This window comes from Leuciscus leuciscus (assembly GCF_965113295.1).
Source record: "Leuciscus leuciscus genome assembly, chromosome: 25".
In the NCBI taxonomy this organism is placed as follows: Eukaryota; Metazoa; Chordata; class Actinopteri; order Cypriniformes; family Leuciscidae; genus Leuciscus; species Leuciscus leuciscus.
The window spans coordinates 22,681,229-22,700,315 of record NC_138724.1 but is presented as its reverse complement, the minus strand read 5'-3'; the positions used below and the strand labels follow the sequence as shown (position 1 = coordinate 22,700,315).

Here is a 19,087-nt window from a genome sequence, read left to right as displayed (position 1 = left end):
AGATAACGTTTTCCCTATCTCTTGTTAATCAGGAGACTTTAAACAATTTAAAGACAAAACCAGCAGCCAAAATAAATCATACAATATATCCTGCTGATATATCCATATGGCTATATCCAGAACCAGCTTATTTTATGTACTTGCCGGCTTTTTTTATCATTCAAATTTGGCTGGGTGGCTAATAACAAATTTTTCTGTGGTGTGACAAGCTCAGAACACATACTTAATTTTGACTTTACAGGGACTTTAACTAAAACTACTAAAAATCGTTTTAAAAATAAAGCTAATTCAAAATATTAATAAATGCTGTAATAGTATATAAATAATTCTAAAATAACACGGTCCAGAATGCATCTATTATTATAGACCCAAACAATATGTCTCCACACCCACAGAAACTAGCCCCATATCTTGTGGGTTCACTAATGTGGGTAAGAGCGGCCGCTCCCTGGCAGGACAGAACTCTTTGTGGAGCAGTTGGCTGTGGAGATGCCTAATAGGATTAAATGGCCACTGTCAGAAAGACACGGCGACCACAGATGCAGCCAGGACAGTGTTGTGTTCTCTCCATTTTTCTCTGCCATTTTTGCCCTATAATGAGAGCCGAAGCTTGAATCCCCAGCTGTGGAGTTCCTTCTCTGAGGATTTCGGCCCCCGACCGCCTACCCGTCAACTGCTGCTGCTTTTAACCACAGGGCTCCGGGTTCCCGCCGATGTACGAGCCCCCATTGCATTCTGAAAACAGACACAATGCTGGAAGATTTCCCCGTGCCAGCCAGGACACACTCAACACTATATATCACATGGGTTGTAAATTGTAATGTCATCTTAGTTGTTTAGATTGTTTCCTATTTGTTGAGAGACATTTTGTGTGGACACTATAGGTAATCGTAATGCAGAAGCCAGGTTCAACTTTAAGCTTCATTGTTTAAGTGTGTTGTTCTCTTTCCAGAACGCTGGAGATATCGAGAGTATGCTAAACATCCTCAACGTCCTGGATGAACTGTTGTCAGCAGGTGAGATGCCCTTTACCTACAGCCAAATTTGTTGATTCATTTTCTGTCACGTCTCTGCACTGATCGCAAGTGTGCTGAAATTTGTTTAATCAACCATAAGGAGTGAAACCATGTGTGTCCAATAAAGCCACAAACCACCTTCACAAAAAATAAATATGCTGATATAAAGGCGTTTCTTTAACTTTGGGCACTTTTATGTTCTGGTGATTGACTTATACTACTGTAATATATTTTAACATACATTCATTTATTTATTTGCTTATTTAAGTCTCAGTAAAACTGTTTTGGAAACTTTTCAGCATGCCTTTGCTATGCTTTTGGTTCTTTTCAGATGACTTTTTTTGTTTGTTTTACTCTTATTCTGAATCTGAACCTAGACTTTCAACCTCAAAATATGAAAATCTATCATAAATTAATTGTATTATTATTATACTTATTATTGTTCCTATCAATAATAAAAAAAAATATTTTAAATTGATCATCTAGCGTAAAATAATCTGGCCAATTCATTGTTTTTTGTACAAAAAATATTTATATTAATTTATACACATTACAACACTCAGCTGTGGTGTCATTTCTATATAACAATTTTGCCCCAATTAAAAATTTTAGTTAATGTAATTGGTTACAAAGGAGACAACAGTGTCAGTGAAGATTATGCTTGAGATGAAATATGACATAAAGAAAACAGAGGCTGTGTCTGAAATCGCCTCCTATAGCCTTAAATGGGGCACTATTTGAGGGGACAGCCATTTGTAGTTGTGAACATTATCGAGTGCACTCATTCAATCCCACAATACACCGCAATAACGAGTGTACAACCGATGTATGCTCAACGGCTAGAGAATACCCATAATGCAATGTGAGAGTCGTGTGCCAAATTAATTCCTGCGTCTGACCAGTAGATGGCGCCTGCAGCTGATTAGTCCATCCATCCTTTTTAATTGATTGTTAAATTGTTTAATTAAGGTTAATTAATAGTTTCCATGACAGAGTTATAAATCTTTTCATCTTACTACTGGAGCGGCTGGACAAACTATGCAAAAGCGGCAGCCCTTCCGTTGCACTAGTGTCCGAAATTCAAGTGGACTAAATTAGTGGAGTAATGTTGGGAATAGTGAATGAGATAGTGGGCGATTTCAAAGAAATCAAAGAAAAATCAAGGTAAATGTACTTTCTTTTTTTTTGGTCCTGTCATCCTGTTAAATATGCATGAAAAATGTATGAAAATATTTTATAGTTTTGTATTTATAATATATATAAAGCAAGACAAAGAAGCAATTTCATTAAAAAAAATTTTAAATATAATTTCTGCAACAGAATATGGTTAAAGGCAAGACAATCACAGGACAAAAAGTGCCCATAATTGAAGAAACCACCATATACAGTATACTTTTCATGTTACATTTCAATTTATCGTGTCTCAGCGTGAAGAAACTGTGTAATGAATCACTTTTTTCTCATTTTCTAAGTCGCTTTGGATAAAAGCATCTGCTAAATGAACAAATGTAAATAATGTACTTGATTTAAATTAAGAGAACTTGAGAGAACACAGAAAAAAATATGATGAATGTTGAAAAAACTGCAGTAATCCAGAGGGATTAACTTAAAAATGAAACCTTTTAAAGCAGCCCTAATGAAACATGACGTCACTGCACATTTCTCCCAGGATCTTATTATATAAACTGCACTGTTTCAATTATGTTTATTTCCATATCTTGGGCTTATTCTAGTCTATTATTCACCAACAAATCTATCGAGTAATACTCTTGTAGAGGTGGAGCAATGCTATACTAATCCTGTAATCTGAAATGAATTCACAGCAAAGTAATTAGCCAAATTTATTCACCAGCCTCCAGCACAAAGTTCTAATCAGCACGAATTTTCATAAGTTCTGAAAGAAAGTCGAAAATAAACCCAGACATCATCTTGTGATAATCCGCCAGTGGCAAAGATGGCACCGTTGAGAGTTGTTATCAGCCTAAATTTGACATTTTGTGAAATTATGGCTGTGTTTCCTGTAGGCACAGACAGACGGATTCATCATATGATATCGAAAGGAGGCAGTGAGGCTCTGCTGACGGCTCTGGTGAACTCGGCCCACAGCTTCACACCCAACTACACCGTCCTGCTGCCGCTACTGCACCTGCTGGCCAAGGTGGGCCACCGAGGTGAGTGATGGGGGGGAAGGGGAGGAGACACAGGAATGATTGACAACTTTTTTTTTAACCTATGATTATTATGGTGTTATTTTACTGATGACAAAACAGATTTCCCTGAGCAATGCAAAAACCAAATGCAAATATTATAGTATTATTTATATACTATTATAGTATTTATTAATATATTTTTAATTTGCTTTTCTTTTTATACTTTCAGTTTTAATTTTAGTTTGAGTTTTAGTAATTGTATGTGCTTTTGTCATTTTAGCTTTTGTACATTTCTATTTAGCTTTAATTTATTGACTAATTTAGTTTTAGTTTTACTAATTTTAGTACTTCAACTTATTTCAGCTAGTTTCAGCAACATTTCTACTTTTCATCTAATAATTATTTATTAATATTTATATTACATCTAATATCTACATTTTTCCATCTAATATTTATATTTGATCTTACTTCAGCTTTATTTCAATTAGTAACGGTTTCCGTTAACTATAACAGCACCGGTAAATGGTGGCCTACATTTCAGCTAGTGTATAAAAGAGCATTTGAATTTTATTTCAAATTTCCACTGGAAAAAATAGCAGGAAATGGGTTTAAAACAACATTAGGATGTGTAAACAATCAATGACATAATTTTCATTTTAGCTAAACTATTCCTTCAACGTCAAATCTGATTGTTTTTTTTGTTTTTTTATCATTCGGCCAATATTTTAACCTTTAGTGTGGACCAAAAATAGCCTCAGATTAATTAAACTCCAATTCAATTCGACTTTTTTTCTCTCTCCCAACTTTTTTTTTGTCATTCTCACTGCAGGGAAAAGTCATATTTCTCATTATGACTTATAATTTAGTCATATTTAGTGCTTAGTATTTCTGAATTCACGGTTGAATTGCTATAAATAGCACCTCACAAAAATAGAAGTCTCTCATATATGGATTGGCCATAAGTCACATCTCGTGTGGAGGGTGCAGACAGCATGTGTGGGGTCACTGTCGGGTCAGGTAAAAGCCCTCGATCCTGTGGGGTCAGAGGTCACCGTATAAGCACAAGCATGGTCAATGTTTCGATGTTGTGTAACTTAAGGAGCGAGTGTTTGATCCCTCGGTGGATCTTGTGTCTGTCAGCGTTCCACTCTTGCACTTTGATGTCTGTCCTAATGAACCTCAGCAACAGGGCGAGTCAGAACAGCAGGGAATGTTTTCTTTCGTCCTCACGTCTTCCTTTTCCATTTAGACAAAACAAGTCTAAAAACGAACTCCATCTGTCGCAAACAGGGACTTTTTTTCCGTGATCAAGCTGTTTTTGTAAGCGCTTTGCAGTCATGGTGGGCCTGCGGGATGCTGGGTCATGTGGTAGATTTGAATTATTATTTCTATAACATTTCTCTATTGGCTGTGGGTTTTTACAGACCACATTTTCCAGCACACACAGAGTTTTCAATAATCCATTTGCATTTACAAAGCAGAGATCATTGTCTCTTTCAAATGGTGCTATGATATGCACTGATCCATAAATAGTAGATTTACGGTGTGGAAATACTGTAACATCCTACAGCGTTTTTGTAACACCTTAAAAAAAGGATAGCTCACCCAAATATACTGTCATCATTTACTAACCATAATGTTGTTAACCTTGTGTTAACGCATGAATGAATGAATGAATGAATGAAACATTTATATAGCCCTTTTAGATGCTACTGTACAATCAAATGGGATCAGTGGTCTCTCCTCTATATTGAAGCCTACCTACAGTATTTATTTATTTACTAAGGAATTGTACACATTAAATCCATGAATGTGTGTTAAATCTAAATAGGGTCATAATGATTTCATGTTAACCTTAAACTGTTTAGGGCTGATCTCGTGTGTCACTCCTGTTCTTGCATTCAGACTTAGAATGAATCTGATTTTGTATTTGAATTTGAAAGTGAAGTTGTCCCTTTGATATCCCAATTTCCCTATTAGACATCCCAGCAAATGTGGTTTTGATCTCCAAACCAAAGTAATCTGTTTCATCACAGCTGCCAACAGCTCAAAAATGTTGCCTTCCCAGATCCCCGTAGTGAGCAAACACTGTCAAACAAGATGATACAAATGTACATTTAATGAATGTCAAAGAAGAACATACTTTTCTTATTTTCCTCAGATCGTAAAATTGGTCTGAAAGCACAGAAGGCAGATGCCGTTTTGGTGGTTCTGGGTTTGTTAAGACAGAATGCAAAGAATGCCCGGAGAGCCGCAGCCTGTCTTTGGGTCCTCAAAGTCTTCTGCTCTTCTGGTGAGTCAGATCTGAGATCAGTTCATTTTTGCCTTTCTAAGCTAAGCTTTCTTCTCATGATTTAAATTAGATGAGCTACACTCAAATAAGCTAAAGTAGCTTCTTTCACTCTAAAAACGTGAATTGTCAATACATTTTTGCATGAATTAATCTCAGTTGGGATGACAGTTTTAATCTTGAAAAGCTAACTAAATAAAAACTATAATATACACTTCTGTTTGGGTTTTAAAATATGTTTTTGAAAGAAGTCTCTTATGCTTAAAAACTCCATTTATTTGATAAAAATACAGTAAAAACTGTAACATTGTAAAATATTACTATAATTTAAAATAACTGATTTTTAAATGTGCTACTTAATATATTTGTGGAAACCTTGATAATTTTTTTCAGGATTCATTGATTATAAAGTTCAAAAGAACAGCATTAATTTGGAATAGGGATTTTTTTTTTAAGTCTACTTTCACTTTTGATCAATTTAATACATCCTTGCTTAATAAAGTAATTTCTTTACAAAAAAAGAAAAAGAGGAAAAAAGACAGACTTTTGACGGAATTGAAAACAGCTCCCAACAATTCACATTTCACAATCTACAATAATGGCTTTTCCATGTTGAGAAGAGTCTCATTCCATTTTCATGTTCCATCACCTTACTTTCTCCCTGTGTACCTCTGCGGTTTCATATAATTCCTATATAACAGATTATTGATGAACATCTGTTTATTTCTTTCTAGCTATGGTTATTTTCCCAACTTTCATAACACATTTCCAGCTATAGAGCATTCAAGTGAAATTGCAAACCAAGCGTTAGTACTTATTGTGCCATTTGCTCAGAACCTTCATTACTGCTGTATTTATGCACCCGCCATATTAAAATCTAACTTAAAGATGAATATATTGTGTTTTTGCTCTACATGTGGTAGGAAGGAGGTTTTCCTCCACCTTTGATTTACTATTGGTATGCAATTCCACTAGTGCTTGTTTTTATGGAAAATGCGATAACGGGTAATCGGCCATAAAATGCAAATCGGCCTTTGTTGGGTTTTATTTCAAATGCAGTCGTCTTCTCGCTGTATGCAGAGTTGATAGTGTGGGGTCTGTTTATCAGTTATGTGACAGCTATCCTAAGAATGATACCAGCAGGGGAAGTTCAGCTCTCTGGTTGTGACCGTGAGAAATGCACCACTCGGTTATCGTTCCGAAAAGGCATCCAGAAGTTTTCTTTTATGTTTTATCATAAAAGCTGAAATCTATATATTTTTGAAACACTAGACGTACAGCCTGTGCTCTTGGACACTGATTCCGTCGTAGCAACCGTCAGTGTTTATGATGCTAGGTAGCTTGTATCAAGCACAATATATTAATAGAAGAAATATCATCTGGGCACATGTCTTGTTTATAAGGATGAAGTTGGGACTTCGGTGGTCTCTTTAAATTCCCCCTTGAGTCTATCCTTGTGGAGAACGATCACCCCCCACACAAGATTGACAGGGGGATCCGGTATACAGCACTATGAAATGTTATATTTTCAGTGGTGTTGGGTTCAGCAATGTTGCAAAGACTTTTCATATTGTGTTAATTACATATCTGGTGTTTTAGTGACCACGGCCGACTTGCTGGGGAAGAACCGAGGGCTGGATGTGGTCTTCAACCTTATATCTCCACACACCACCAAACACTTACGCACTGTCAAGTGAGTATCAAATTTCATGTGTGTGCGTGCGTCATTGGCGTATGCTAATCTTGCTCCAACTTGCGGGTAAGAACAGTTCCTGCGTGCTGAGAAGGCTGGTCATTACATTACTCACGCATTCTTACATTAGTCAAAATAACTAAGTATGCATACCATAGATTTCTATTATTTTTATAAATAACTTATTATAATTATGACATACATAGACCCTGACCCACTGATCTATATAATGACTATGTAATCATTCTATACAGAACTTTTTTTTTTTATTACTATTATTATTATTATTATTATTTATATATTAAATATATAAATAGTTCTAATGTGGGATTCGTATAATAGTTAAATAAATAAATAATTGTAGCTATTTATTGAATGTCTTTTTAACTGCAGTAAGCCATGTACAACATTTTATATTATCAAATTGATTTTAAATGGAAAAATAGCTACCACTATTTTTCTGTTTTAATATTATTATTATTAGTAGTAATGGTAGTGGTAGTAGTTTTATTGTAATAATAATAATGATGCCATTTTTCATGCCATTTAATAAGTGCAATAATCTAAATAAGGGCATATATATATATATCACCTGGAATCTGAGTGGGTCATAATTTGACTTTCAGTGATTTCAGAGTCTTCCAACACCAGAAGGTCAGCAGTCTGACTTTTCAGGCGTTTCACAATGAGTCTCTGTCTCGCCTGCAGGCACAACCCGACTCACCTTGCTATAATAAAGGCCACAGCATAATCCTAATGTCAAACCCTTGAAATAGCAGATGTTCTGTTAAATATTTGTGCTTCAAGGCTGAGCTTGTTTGTCGAAAATGGCAAGGTGACGAGGCCTTATTTTTTTCTTTCCTTAAACCAGTGTCAAAAATGGTTTCTAGTTTCAGTGAAGTTGCGCAACTTGACTTTTTAACCTAAGATATTTAGCGACTTCATTTTGCCGACTGTAGGGGGTTGTGTGTTTGTTTGCTGCGCTGCATGTGGCATGACAGATTATCAAAGCAAAAATGCTAACACAACCGTGAAGATGCGGCCCTCTGTGCTCTGGTCTTGTATAAACAGCGTCTTACATTGTAACTCATAGATCAAATCCAGTCCTGGGAAATTTGCATGCACGATACAACTCATTTTAGCAGTCATGCTCATTGAAATGCTCAGAACATGCTTGTTTACAGGGGTTTGGCAACTATGTGCTGCATAGATATGTGCTAGCCAGGTGCTGATTGGCAGTTACTAGCCTAACTTTGGTAAACAGTGCTTGACCTGCAGTGACAGGAAACACATTCCCACATGAAGTGTGCAGCGCTTGTTGAGTGTGTCTTGATGCTGCACAGAGCAGCAAACCCTGATCCAAGGCTGTGTTCTAATTCACACTGTCCCTACGCAGTGTACACTGTGTAGGGGATATCAGGAAAAGTGCATTTTATTTCACAAAATGTATTATCATAAAAAAACTTTGTGTAGTACTGAGCATTTAATGACTGGCGGATAGACTTCCTTCTGCTGGAATTCTTTAACATTATATTGAAAGAATTGCTGATCTTGAAACAGTTCCAAATATTCTCATCTGGCAGATAAAACACTGCACACATGCTGTTGGCATCAGACTAGCCCTGTTGGGTAACTGCAGAGAGCCTAGAGAGGGCGCTGTACTTTCTTCTGCCAACTGTTGGAAGGCTGGACCGATTCCATATCAAGTTGCTGATAGCTCCCTGCACGCATACAGCGGATTACAGCAGAATGCCATCTAATTAGAATGCTCTCTCTCTTTCCTGTACACTTCCTGTCTTGTGGGAATTCTGACATGGACGCACCAGAGAAGAAAATCTGCAAGTGCACCAAGCCGGCAAGCACATTTATCAGATGAGGGTGTAACCCAGTTCTAGACTTACATTGAATATTGTTGGTTTAATTTGACATTATCTGGCTCAGAGCTGTGCTCCTGGAGTTAAGCAGCCAGAGAGGGCCCTTAGGTTATCGCATTGACTCGGAGAGGCATTGATTAGCTCTAGACTTTAGTTCCGATTTAAGAGCAGCTACACAATCAGCAGAAGCTCTGGCCACTAATTGGTCAGGCCGTCAATTAGACACTGATGCTTCACTTAACCTGTTGGCAGTGAGCACCAAATTAACAAGAGAATGAGGAAAGATAGCTTAGCCCTTTGGAGACTAGCGGAGACGGACTGTGCTCAGAATAACATGCTAGCACACTAATATCTCTGCAATAGGCTTGTATAGTAGTTATACTGTAGACAATGCAAAGCTCTGTTTGAAATGGTAATGATGATTTTATATATATATATATATACACACACACACACACACACATATATATATATATATATATATATAATAATTTTTTTTTTTAATTAAGTAGGCTTGCTGCGACAGTCTGTGTTAATTGCACACCGATTACATCACTTGCCCGCCGCCACACCGCCTCCCACCATCGTTTTGATTTTTTATAGTAATCATTATCACTAAAAATCATTTAGTTTAGTTTGGGAAACAGACACTACAATTAAAATCTGAACGCATCTGCTAAATTAAGCTTGAGCCGTACGAGAGTCGAAGCACAGATCAGCAGCAGGAGTCAGATTTCATTTATCACGTGACGAGAGTGAGACGAGCTGACTGACAAGACAATGGCGGAAGATTTGGTTTCAAAGCGAAATGTAAAAGCACCTATTATGCAATATTTTGGATTTAAACCCAGTGCTAATAGGGAACCTGCAAACATTAATGAGGCAGTCTGTAAAGTTTTCCTGATGAAGTTGGCAGCATCCGGAGGTAACACTTCTAATTTACACACACACCTTCAAGCGCGCCAGAAGAATGAGGCTGTTTTGCTAATAAAACCGTCTTATTCATTTTGTTAATAAAAGTCCTATGACATTGTACTGTTTTGTTGTTGTGTTTCTCATTAAGAATAATAATGAACCCACCATTCAAGCAATGGCCTCCCTCGAATTACCGCTAATTTGCAAAAGTAAAATGTGCACGGCCGCACTAGCATTCATAAGCGATTTAAAAGCGAGATGGAAAAGAGGGAAAAACTCCAACGCTAGTATGCAGTATTTATTGCACACCAATCAGTATAAGCAATAATTTTGTTTTAAACATGGCCAGAGACCACTGGGACATGTTTTTGTTTTGTGATTACATATTTCACCTTTGAAACCTTTCAATGAACTGATCGCTCTGGGAAAGTTGCACTTTTGGATCCGGTTATCCCCCTTGGCAGAACTGTTTTTCCCACACTGAAATCATGTAAACTCAGATTATAAATGTCATAAGCTGTTACATCCACACATACAATCCCTCTAGACTGCTGACAGCACTTCAGCATCACTTGAAAGCCTATATCTCTGTAATACATACATCGGTTGAAAACGGCCTCTGAGGCCTTTACAGTGCGCTGCAAAGAGTTCCAATCTACGTTGAGAATTTCTCTCTGTTCACTCTCTGATGAATATGGAAAAAGAAGAAAATACACAGGCAGAACAGATCAACAGATCTTCCTTATTGTCAAATTTGTCTGCTGGCTTTCTGCTGACAGCCTGGCCTCATAGCTCAAATCCCTGCAGAACATCTGTGCACTGATGCTCGTAGTCCTACCGACTGATACCGCTTGTCATTTCAAAGAAGCGACAAGCCGTTTGCTTGGGAAAACAATGGCATTTGCCTGCCACCGAAATTGCAATACGCCGTTGTTTGCATTAATATCAGCAGCTTGACTCAAAGAGTCTGACAGCGGCTGAAGCGAGATATGATATGATTTCTTTATGGAGCTCCTAGAGTCCGCAAACAGAGAGGCTGTGGGTAAAGTGGCTTGACGATCCTGAGGACAGAATAGCAGTTTAGCGTCAGCGAGCTCCCGTCTGCTCAACCGCTGGGCTGTTTGTGCTCTCTTGCAGTTGGTGAACAGGGAATGACATATTGTCTCTGTGATGGAGTCTTAACAATGTCGCGCACTGTAGGGGTCCGGCTACATACTGGTGTATGTCAATGAGGTTTTCAAGATTTACAGTGTCATGGTGTGGCCAGAGACACAGGGAGTGAGAAACAACAAATTAGATGAAGTCTTTCATAACCAGTGACTGACTGTCTATCTGTCAACGTTTGTTCTGTCTTATCTATTTATCTGTCTGTAATTCTACCTATAACGTTTGTTTGTCCTTTCTATCATTTGTTCTGTATAACCTTTTTTTTGTTATAACTATCATTCGTTTTGTAAAACGTTCCTTTGTTCTATAGTTTGTTCGTTATTTTATCTGTCATTCTGTTATTCATTTTACTGTCATTCTATAGAGGCTCATTCGGTGCAGTTCACAATCAACAAATACCACGGATTTTTGTCAAGCAGCTGCAGAGTGCTAATGATTTACTGTTGAGGAATTATTACATTGTTTATCTTATGGTTTATATCACCTGCAAACTCGTTGCTTTTCAGAGATATTTGACATTGCAGGTGCTTTGTATACGTGGGTTACCAGGGTAACCGTTATATTTCTGATGTTCCATAAGCCCACCTAGAGTGAAATTTGCATTTTCATTCAGCCCACAGCAAACATTTACCCAGAATTTTTATGTAGCATGCACACAGTGCTGTTAACTGGAGGAATATAAATATAATCATTTCTAATTGACTCATCCCTTTTCTTAAAAATGGTTTAAAGGCTGAAACGTGAGGTTTTTACAGCTATTTTATGGTTTAGAATGCTACCGTATAGGCATTGCCCTATCCTGCCCATATGGTCTTAATTTAATTTGTACAGGTCTTAAAAAAGTTATTAAAAAGCCTTAAAGTTAGGGTAGGCAATTTTCAAAGAGGCTAGCGATAGCGAGCTAGCTTTGAAAGCATACGTTCCCACCCTCTCTTCAGAGCGTCTCCAAAGCCACGCCTCCTTTGAAACACATGAACGTGTACAGCAGGGAGCAAACAAAAGCATCATGAGAGACGGCGTTAAACTAAATCATGTGTCAAAGCACAGAACATTACAATAATAATTAACATTAGCAATTTAAAGAGCACTGACCTGTACCGCCCGACTGCTGCAGATTCATTTCGGCATTGATAGTGTTGACATTGAAACACATAAGTTCGAGTCACAAACTGCTCCGGTTATAATGTCACAGGTTTCCATCTCTTACAAATTACAAATTACTACAAATTACAAGTTAACGCGTGACTGTAGCATCCAGCTGTTTTGTTGTTTTGGTTCAGGAGGAACTGTAAAAGGTGACTGCTGTTTCGGTTGCGGTGCTCGGTGACTGACGTCTGTCTAACACTGCATAGCATGAAACGCACTGATGATGTGTGATGTGGGTGTCATGGAGGTATGGGAATATATAGCAGGTAGGACATTGTATCACTGCATTCAATACAATGATTGGACCAACATTTTATATTCCTACGCCTTCCACAGACGATATATATACATAAATACATTTAGACCACTTAACTTAGTGATTTCTAACAGGATGTGAAGAGATTTTGAACCAACATAAAAATAAAAATAAATCTGAAAAAAATTACTTATCCTGCCTTTAAATTTGATATTAAAAACTTTGCAGATATCCTGAATTCAGGAATTTAGAAATTCTTTAATCAAATGAGATCCAAGTTCTTTCTGGTTTTGTGTGGAACATGCATCAGATGGTCAGTGAACGGAATGTTTAAGACTGCATGATGCACAACAAAGAATAGTCTGATAATTGAATGGCAAGGGCAGCATTTACAGCCAGATACCCCATGTAGATAATAGGCCCAATGTTGTTGTTCACAGTGCATGTGGTTTGAACACACATGGTCTTGACATTGATCTGCTCAGTGTCGTATCTCGATCCCACCGGTGATGATAATGTGGTCTGTCGCTGCAGCGTGACCCCTATCAAAAGCTCTGCAAGATGATTCCAATTGTGATGTGATGAGAGTCGAAATTGGTTTGATAATGTTGTTTGTGAGGATGGCACAAAGGAGTCTGTTGTGCTGCGTACAAGAAGGACCGAGATATACCTTTTTTGTTGAAGAAAACAGAGCTAAAAGCCCAAGCGTAAAGATGCACAATGGAATGATTAATGAGGTGAAATGAGAGGTACAGATGGTGCTCAACCAGAATAAGTATTTTGTCGCTGTGGGTAGCGCCGCCGTTTCTGCGTCATTTGCAGCTTTTGACCACTAAGAGGCTCTTCAACCATAGACTTAGTTGTTTGGCGTAGACCATAGTTGTTATCAGGGTGAACATATCAAAGTGCACTTGCCAATGAAATAGATATGACGGCTTGCAGTCGGTGGATAATCTTAAATTGAAACTAAGAAAAACATTGTAGTCATATATGATGTGAGCAAATTTAGTAGGCATACTTTTGAACTTGTGTATGCTATGCGTTTGTTATTTAGAACCAATTCAAGCAGCATAGTAAATAACGAGACTGTGCTTACGTTTTACTGTAGGTTTCACAGTACTACCGTATTTTAGATTTTTACTCATTAACAGGTATGCAGTGTTATTATATCATTGAATCATTTGATATTATTCTTGCCATAGAATATAGAAAAGGTGATTTACTTTGTATTGGAGTATTAAAAGTGGTAGCGTGTTTGTGGTAGATTTGTATGTTAATACTGTCAATGCATTATTTAATATTTGTCACAAAAACAAATCTTTGGAATTTTTCATTTAATAATTCGCTAATAAAATGCTACACATTTCATAAGTTCACGTATATACTTTTAATAATTGTCTGTCCTTTTTTGTAACAGGACAGATAACTACTCCTGCACATGACATGCAGACCTACTGTATATACTGTATCTGTCCATTAATTAAGAAATCGTTGAGCACTTTCAATTTTTTGGTTAAAATGTGAACATGTTGTATTAATTGGTAATTCATATTAACAAGACATGAATGAATAAAACGTGGCCACGACTGAACTAAAGCAATGGAACGAAAACAAAGGCACGGATGGGTTAATCAGAATAAAGTATTTCTTTGGCTCAGTCTCAAATGGTGCACTTGAGTGTAGACTTCTTTCTTTCTTTCTTTCTTTCTTTCTTTCTTTCTTTCTTTCTTTCTTTCTTTCTTTCTTTCTTTCTTTCTTTCTCTTAATTTCTATTCCTTGTTTTTTCATCTCAGAAGCTCAAAAACATAGCTTGCTCTCTCCCCATATTTCAAGACATTGAATTGTGTCACCCGACAGGCCAGTGGTGATATTTATTGGCAGATTGTTGCAAAGCCATTCACAATTATTCTACTTTCGCCCCATGTGTATTGGGTACAGGAATATGGAGACTATGCTGAATCAGCAGCCCTGTCACTGCAAAATAAATGCTCAGGATCACAATGACAGCAATCTTTTTTTATTTATTTATATATTTTTATAAGGCAGCAGTCTCTCCACCACCCCACCAATGCTAAGTGCAGCTGGAAGTGTGCCCACGGTACTTAGCTTTATGTGTGTTCAGAGGGGAGATAGAATGGTGCGTGCATGACGCAACTGCAGAAATGAAATGCCTCATATACATTTTTTAATGTCAGATGTGTTTTCTTTTTTTTTCACAGGGCGGCCACCGATGCTTTTGCTGCAATGTTATGCTCAAGTAAGTTTTTCTTCTCTTTTCTCTTTTATGAAGTGAAAACCAAGTATGGTAACCCATACTCGGAATTTGTCCTCTGCATTTAACCCATCCAAGTTAGTGCACACACATTAGGAGCAGTGAGTAGTGAACACACACTCACACACAAACACACACTACAAACTGTGAACACACACACCCGGAGCAGTGGGCAGCCATTTGCTGCGGCGCCTGGAGAGCGATTGGGGTTAGGTGCCTTGCTCACGGGTATTGAAAAATTAACCCGAATCCTTCGGGTTACCAGTCTGACTCTCTAACCATTAGGCAACAACTGCCTTTTGCTTTATGTTTTATGAATATGTTGGGTGCATTACAATAATATTTCTGTGGACATATTCTCCCAGCATGCTTATGCTGTGATTGTGGTTTGAGACACCTTAGCTCTGTTCTAAAACATATAAATAAAGCAAATTGAAGTGACAAAAAATTAAATAATTATAAGAAATTATAGGTATTATAAGAGAGATCATAAGCAGAACTGCGTGTTGTTACTGTTTTTTTTTGTGATGGTTGTTCATGAGTCACTTGTTTGTCCTGAACAGTTTACATTTACATTTACATTTACATTTATTCATTTAGCTGACGCTTTTATACAAAGCGACTTACAATTGCTATATATGTCAGAGGTCGCACGCCTCTGGAGCAACTAGGGGTTAAGTGTCTTGCTCAGGGACACATTGGTGTCTCACAGTGGATTCGAACCCGGGTCTCTCACACCAAAGGCATGTGTCTTATCCATTGCGCCACCACCACCCCTGTTCCACCCACACTTCTGTTCCTCAGAAAAATCCTCCAGGTCCTGCCAATTCTTTGCATTTCCAGCATCTTTTGCATATGTGTGTACCCTATTATTTTGAGATCCATCTTTTCACAATGAAGACAATTTAGAGACTCATAAACTACTATGAAATCTGCAAACATTCACTGATGCTCAAGAAGGAAACGCCATGCATTAAGAGCTAGAGGGTGAAAACTTATGAACATGATGAAGATTTTTCTAATTTTTGTTTAAAGATTAGGACTGCCCTACAGAAGCTACTTACATGTGTCCCAGAAGACAAACTAAGTACAATTTACCCTGTTCTTCAAATAAAATAAAAAGTGTTCACCCCCCTGCTTAATGCGTTGTGTTTCCTTCTTGAGCATCAGTGAATGTTTTCAGATTTTCCTAGTTGAACTGTTCAAGACAAACAAGGGACTCATAAACAACCATCACAAGACATAAAACTGTCATGGATCATCTAGGTTAAAATAAATAGCATTTTGGAGTTTCTTCCATTGTGTGTGTTTGTGTGTGTGTGTGTGTGTATATCAAAAAATCTGCCTCTTACAATCATTAACAATTTGTTGCTGATTTATTAGATTTTAGACATTTTCATAAACAGTTTAACGTTAAAATATGAGATCTTGCTTTAAAACAAGCATCCTCTCTGCACCATGATAAAAAAAAAAGTTACTTTTTTTCCACAAGAATCACATACTCAACCCAAAACAGAGTAAAATTGAGTTGCTTTTTTTGTGCTTTAACCAGAATAGAGCAAGAGCAGAGAATATGCAGCTATTTATCCATCTATTTATCCATCCCTCTTGTATACTAGCACACTCTACCTGCAGTTCACATATGGTCCTGCAGGGGGCAGTGTGACTCTGTGAGTCTCGTCCTGCGCTCTCCCATTGAGAACACAGGCGCTGCACCTGTTGATGCTCTGCAGTCAGTGAGCCTGTGAATAACGTAATGCTCTGTGGGGCTTTTAGGAGCCTCCTCTAAAAGAAACACGTCTGGCCAGTGATGCCGCAATTAATTCTCCTCCATCGGGCAAAGCTAAGTCGACTGTGCCTTTTTGTCTGCTTGCTTTTTATTTCTCCGGAGGACGTGGCGAATGCTTGATAATCATCTAACATGGCCATATTTCCTTCAGCGAGCTTTGCAGAAGTATTGTCATGTTTTCTACGGATCAGATCTGCGCTGCAGCTTTTGTAACAGTGATTATAAGAGAACGAATCTCCTGAGTCCGCGATGACAGGACATTTTCATATTCTGAGACATCACATTCCATATTCCACTGTTCCAGACCTTGCTTTCATCTCCTAGAAAATCCTAAGGCTACATTAGCTGCACCAAAAATTCCTTCTAGAAGTCCAAGCCTGATAGAAACCATCGCAGGCATTAATATTTCAGATTGCTGTATTTGTGCAAGTCATAGAACTGCAGTGTTCTTAAGTTCATGACTCCCATACCGGGAGCTCTGGAGGGATACGAGCCAAAGAAGTAGATTCACAACACACACCTTCAAGTTTCAGCTCTCCGTTATAAAGTATTATTCCCAAGGCTCCGGAACTTCCCAGAACAACATGAAAGTGTTGTTCTTTTTCCCTTATTTTCTTTTGTAATTCCATCACCGAATGGTTTGCGTGCATGGAAGTAAATACCGTTGACCTTCATATCGCAAACACTCCCGCTGCTCTCTGCCACGGCCTCCATTAGATGCGCTGAGTGCACAGAGCGATTGGCCGCTTTCCAACCCCTTCAACAGAAGCAATGAGACTTTGGGCTGAGAGTCCTGCGAGCTCCCTCGCATGGAGGCCCCTGCCCTTCTCTGAGCGTCTTCGGCTTGAGAGATTTATGGAGAAACCAGCCGAATACGGAGCTCGGAGGATTTCTCTTAAAACAAGGAGAGTGGAAATTCTTTTGACAGTTTCGCAGGTGGGCTTTCAAACACTGATTTAATAATGTCAGTTCAATCCTGGAAAGAGATCAGTGGAAGACACGCAGTGAATCTGAAACAAATCCTCTGCACAGATAGATAGATAGATAGATAGATAGATTTGAAATGGCATTAAAATGTAGCACTTTCATTTTGTAATAAAACTAAATTTCCATTTAATCGTTAACTGTTTCCTGTGGGACCGTTTTAGGTGTTCATGAAGTCCCAGAGGTGGACATTTGCATAGGTTGTGGGCACAAAAATACTTCCATTTAATTGTACACACAAACTACAATATTCACTTCACCAACAGCATTGTGATGAGCTGTTTGGCTCTTTGTAATGCTATTAGTGAATCTTTGAAACCACAAAGCAGATCAACATGAAGTAGTTGGTCCCAAATGGACTCAAGGTTCAGTGCAGTGCTGGAAGTCAAACATTTAGTTCATTTGAATAAACAGTTTGGCTTCGGTTTATCTGCTGATAGAGCTCACCAGTGACCTCGTTCTTTAGCTGATTCTTTTGCGTAGCCTTAATATTTGAAACATTTCCTTAATTTCAATCTGTTTGTTCTTTTAATGTATTCTCTATTTTTAATTTCTAAATTTCATAATTATTTTTTTTATATTTAATTATTTTGGTTTTTTGTGGAGAAGATGATCCGCAGTGTATTTCGACAAACTCCATCAAAGGTGGCTGACAAAAAAAGCAAGACATTTTTTTTTATTCAATTTCAACAAAAACGGACCCATTTACCCAATATTCATGCACTATGCATTTTTATGTCTATTCGAGTATCTTCCTGTTAATCTTCCTTTGCCATGTTAATGCCCAACTTTAGTAGACAACAAAACAGCTCACTGCATTACTAAAACGGCTCACTAGTTTTTAAACCCTTTAAACAGCTTTGAATTAAGTGTTTATTCATATAAAACATTGAATACTTAGTGCAGCAATGATATAAATATAAAATAATCTTTCTTTTTGTATTTATCTAAAGCTGTAACTGAATGAGTCACTGTTTGAATCCCTATAGCAGACAGCTTGTGTTTGTATTAATGTGACCATTTTGATATTAGATATTAGAAGTTAATTATGTCATCAAACTTGGTTGCTAAGATACAGATTATTGGCACAAACAAAGAATTGCATCACTAGGTGTTTTATTCTATGTAGGAAATATTGTATATGTACAAGGGCAACCTAATTGTGACAGTAATAGGGAGGACTGTTAAGGGTTCACTAGTCAGTGCCCTTAAAAGGTCAATTTTTTTTAGTTTTTTTTTATTATTATTATTTTATTTAGATTCTATTTCAAATTTTATTTTATTTGTATGTCCTTTTTTTTTCTATATTTGTATTATGCTATATTTATGTGTGAATGCCATTATGGATTATTTTTTAATAAAAAGTGAAGGACAAACTCATATTTCATAATGGCACTGTACTTTTATAAGCTACAACAAAGATGCATGATGCATATTACACAGCGACGTTATTGATACCAGCTACATTTTAGCGTGACCTCGTAATTTCGTCACAAGTAATTGAGTCATCAGTGTCCTAATGGTTAGTAGAACAA

General features: G+C 37.4%; 1 protein-coding gene across 3 annotated transcripts in view; it reads left to right on the top strand.

Moving 5' to 3' along the window:
* Nucleotides 1–19,087, top strand: part of agbl1 (AGBL carboxypeptidase 1) — a 206,172-nt gene that overhangs the window by 77,386 nt on the left and 109,699 nt on the right. For all 3 annotated transcript variants that reach the window (XM_082160183.1, XM_082160184.1, XM_082160185.1), the window contains 5 exons: nucleotides 953–1,016; nucleotides 3,041–3,187; nucleotides 5,328–5,459; nucleotides 7,056–7,149; nucleotides 14,727–14,764. In XM_082160183.1, coding sequence (XP_082016309.1) covers nucleotides 953–1,016; nucleotides 3,041–3,187; nucleotides 5,328–5,459; nucleotides 7,056–7,149; nucleotides 14,727–14,764 — 475 coding nt within the window. The remainder of the gene's footprint in view (nucleotides 1–952; nucleotides 1,017–3,040; nucleotides 3,188–5,327; nucleotides 5,460–7,055; nucleotides 7,150–14,726; nucleotides 14,765–19,087) is intronic.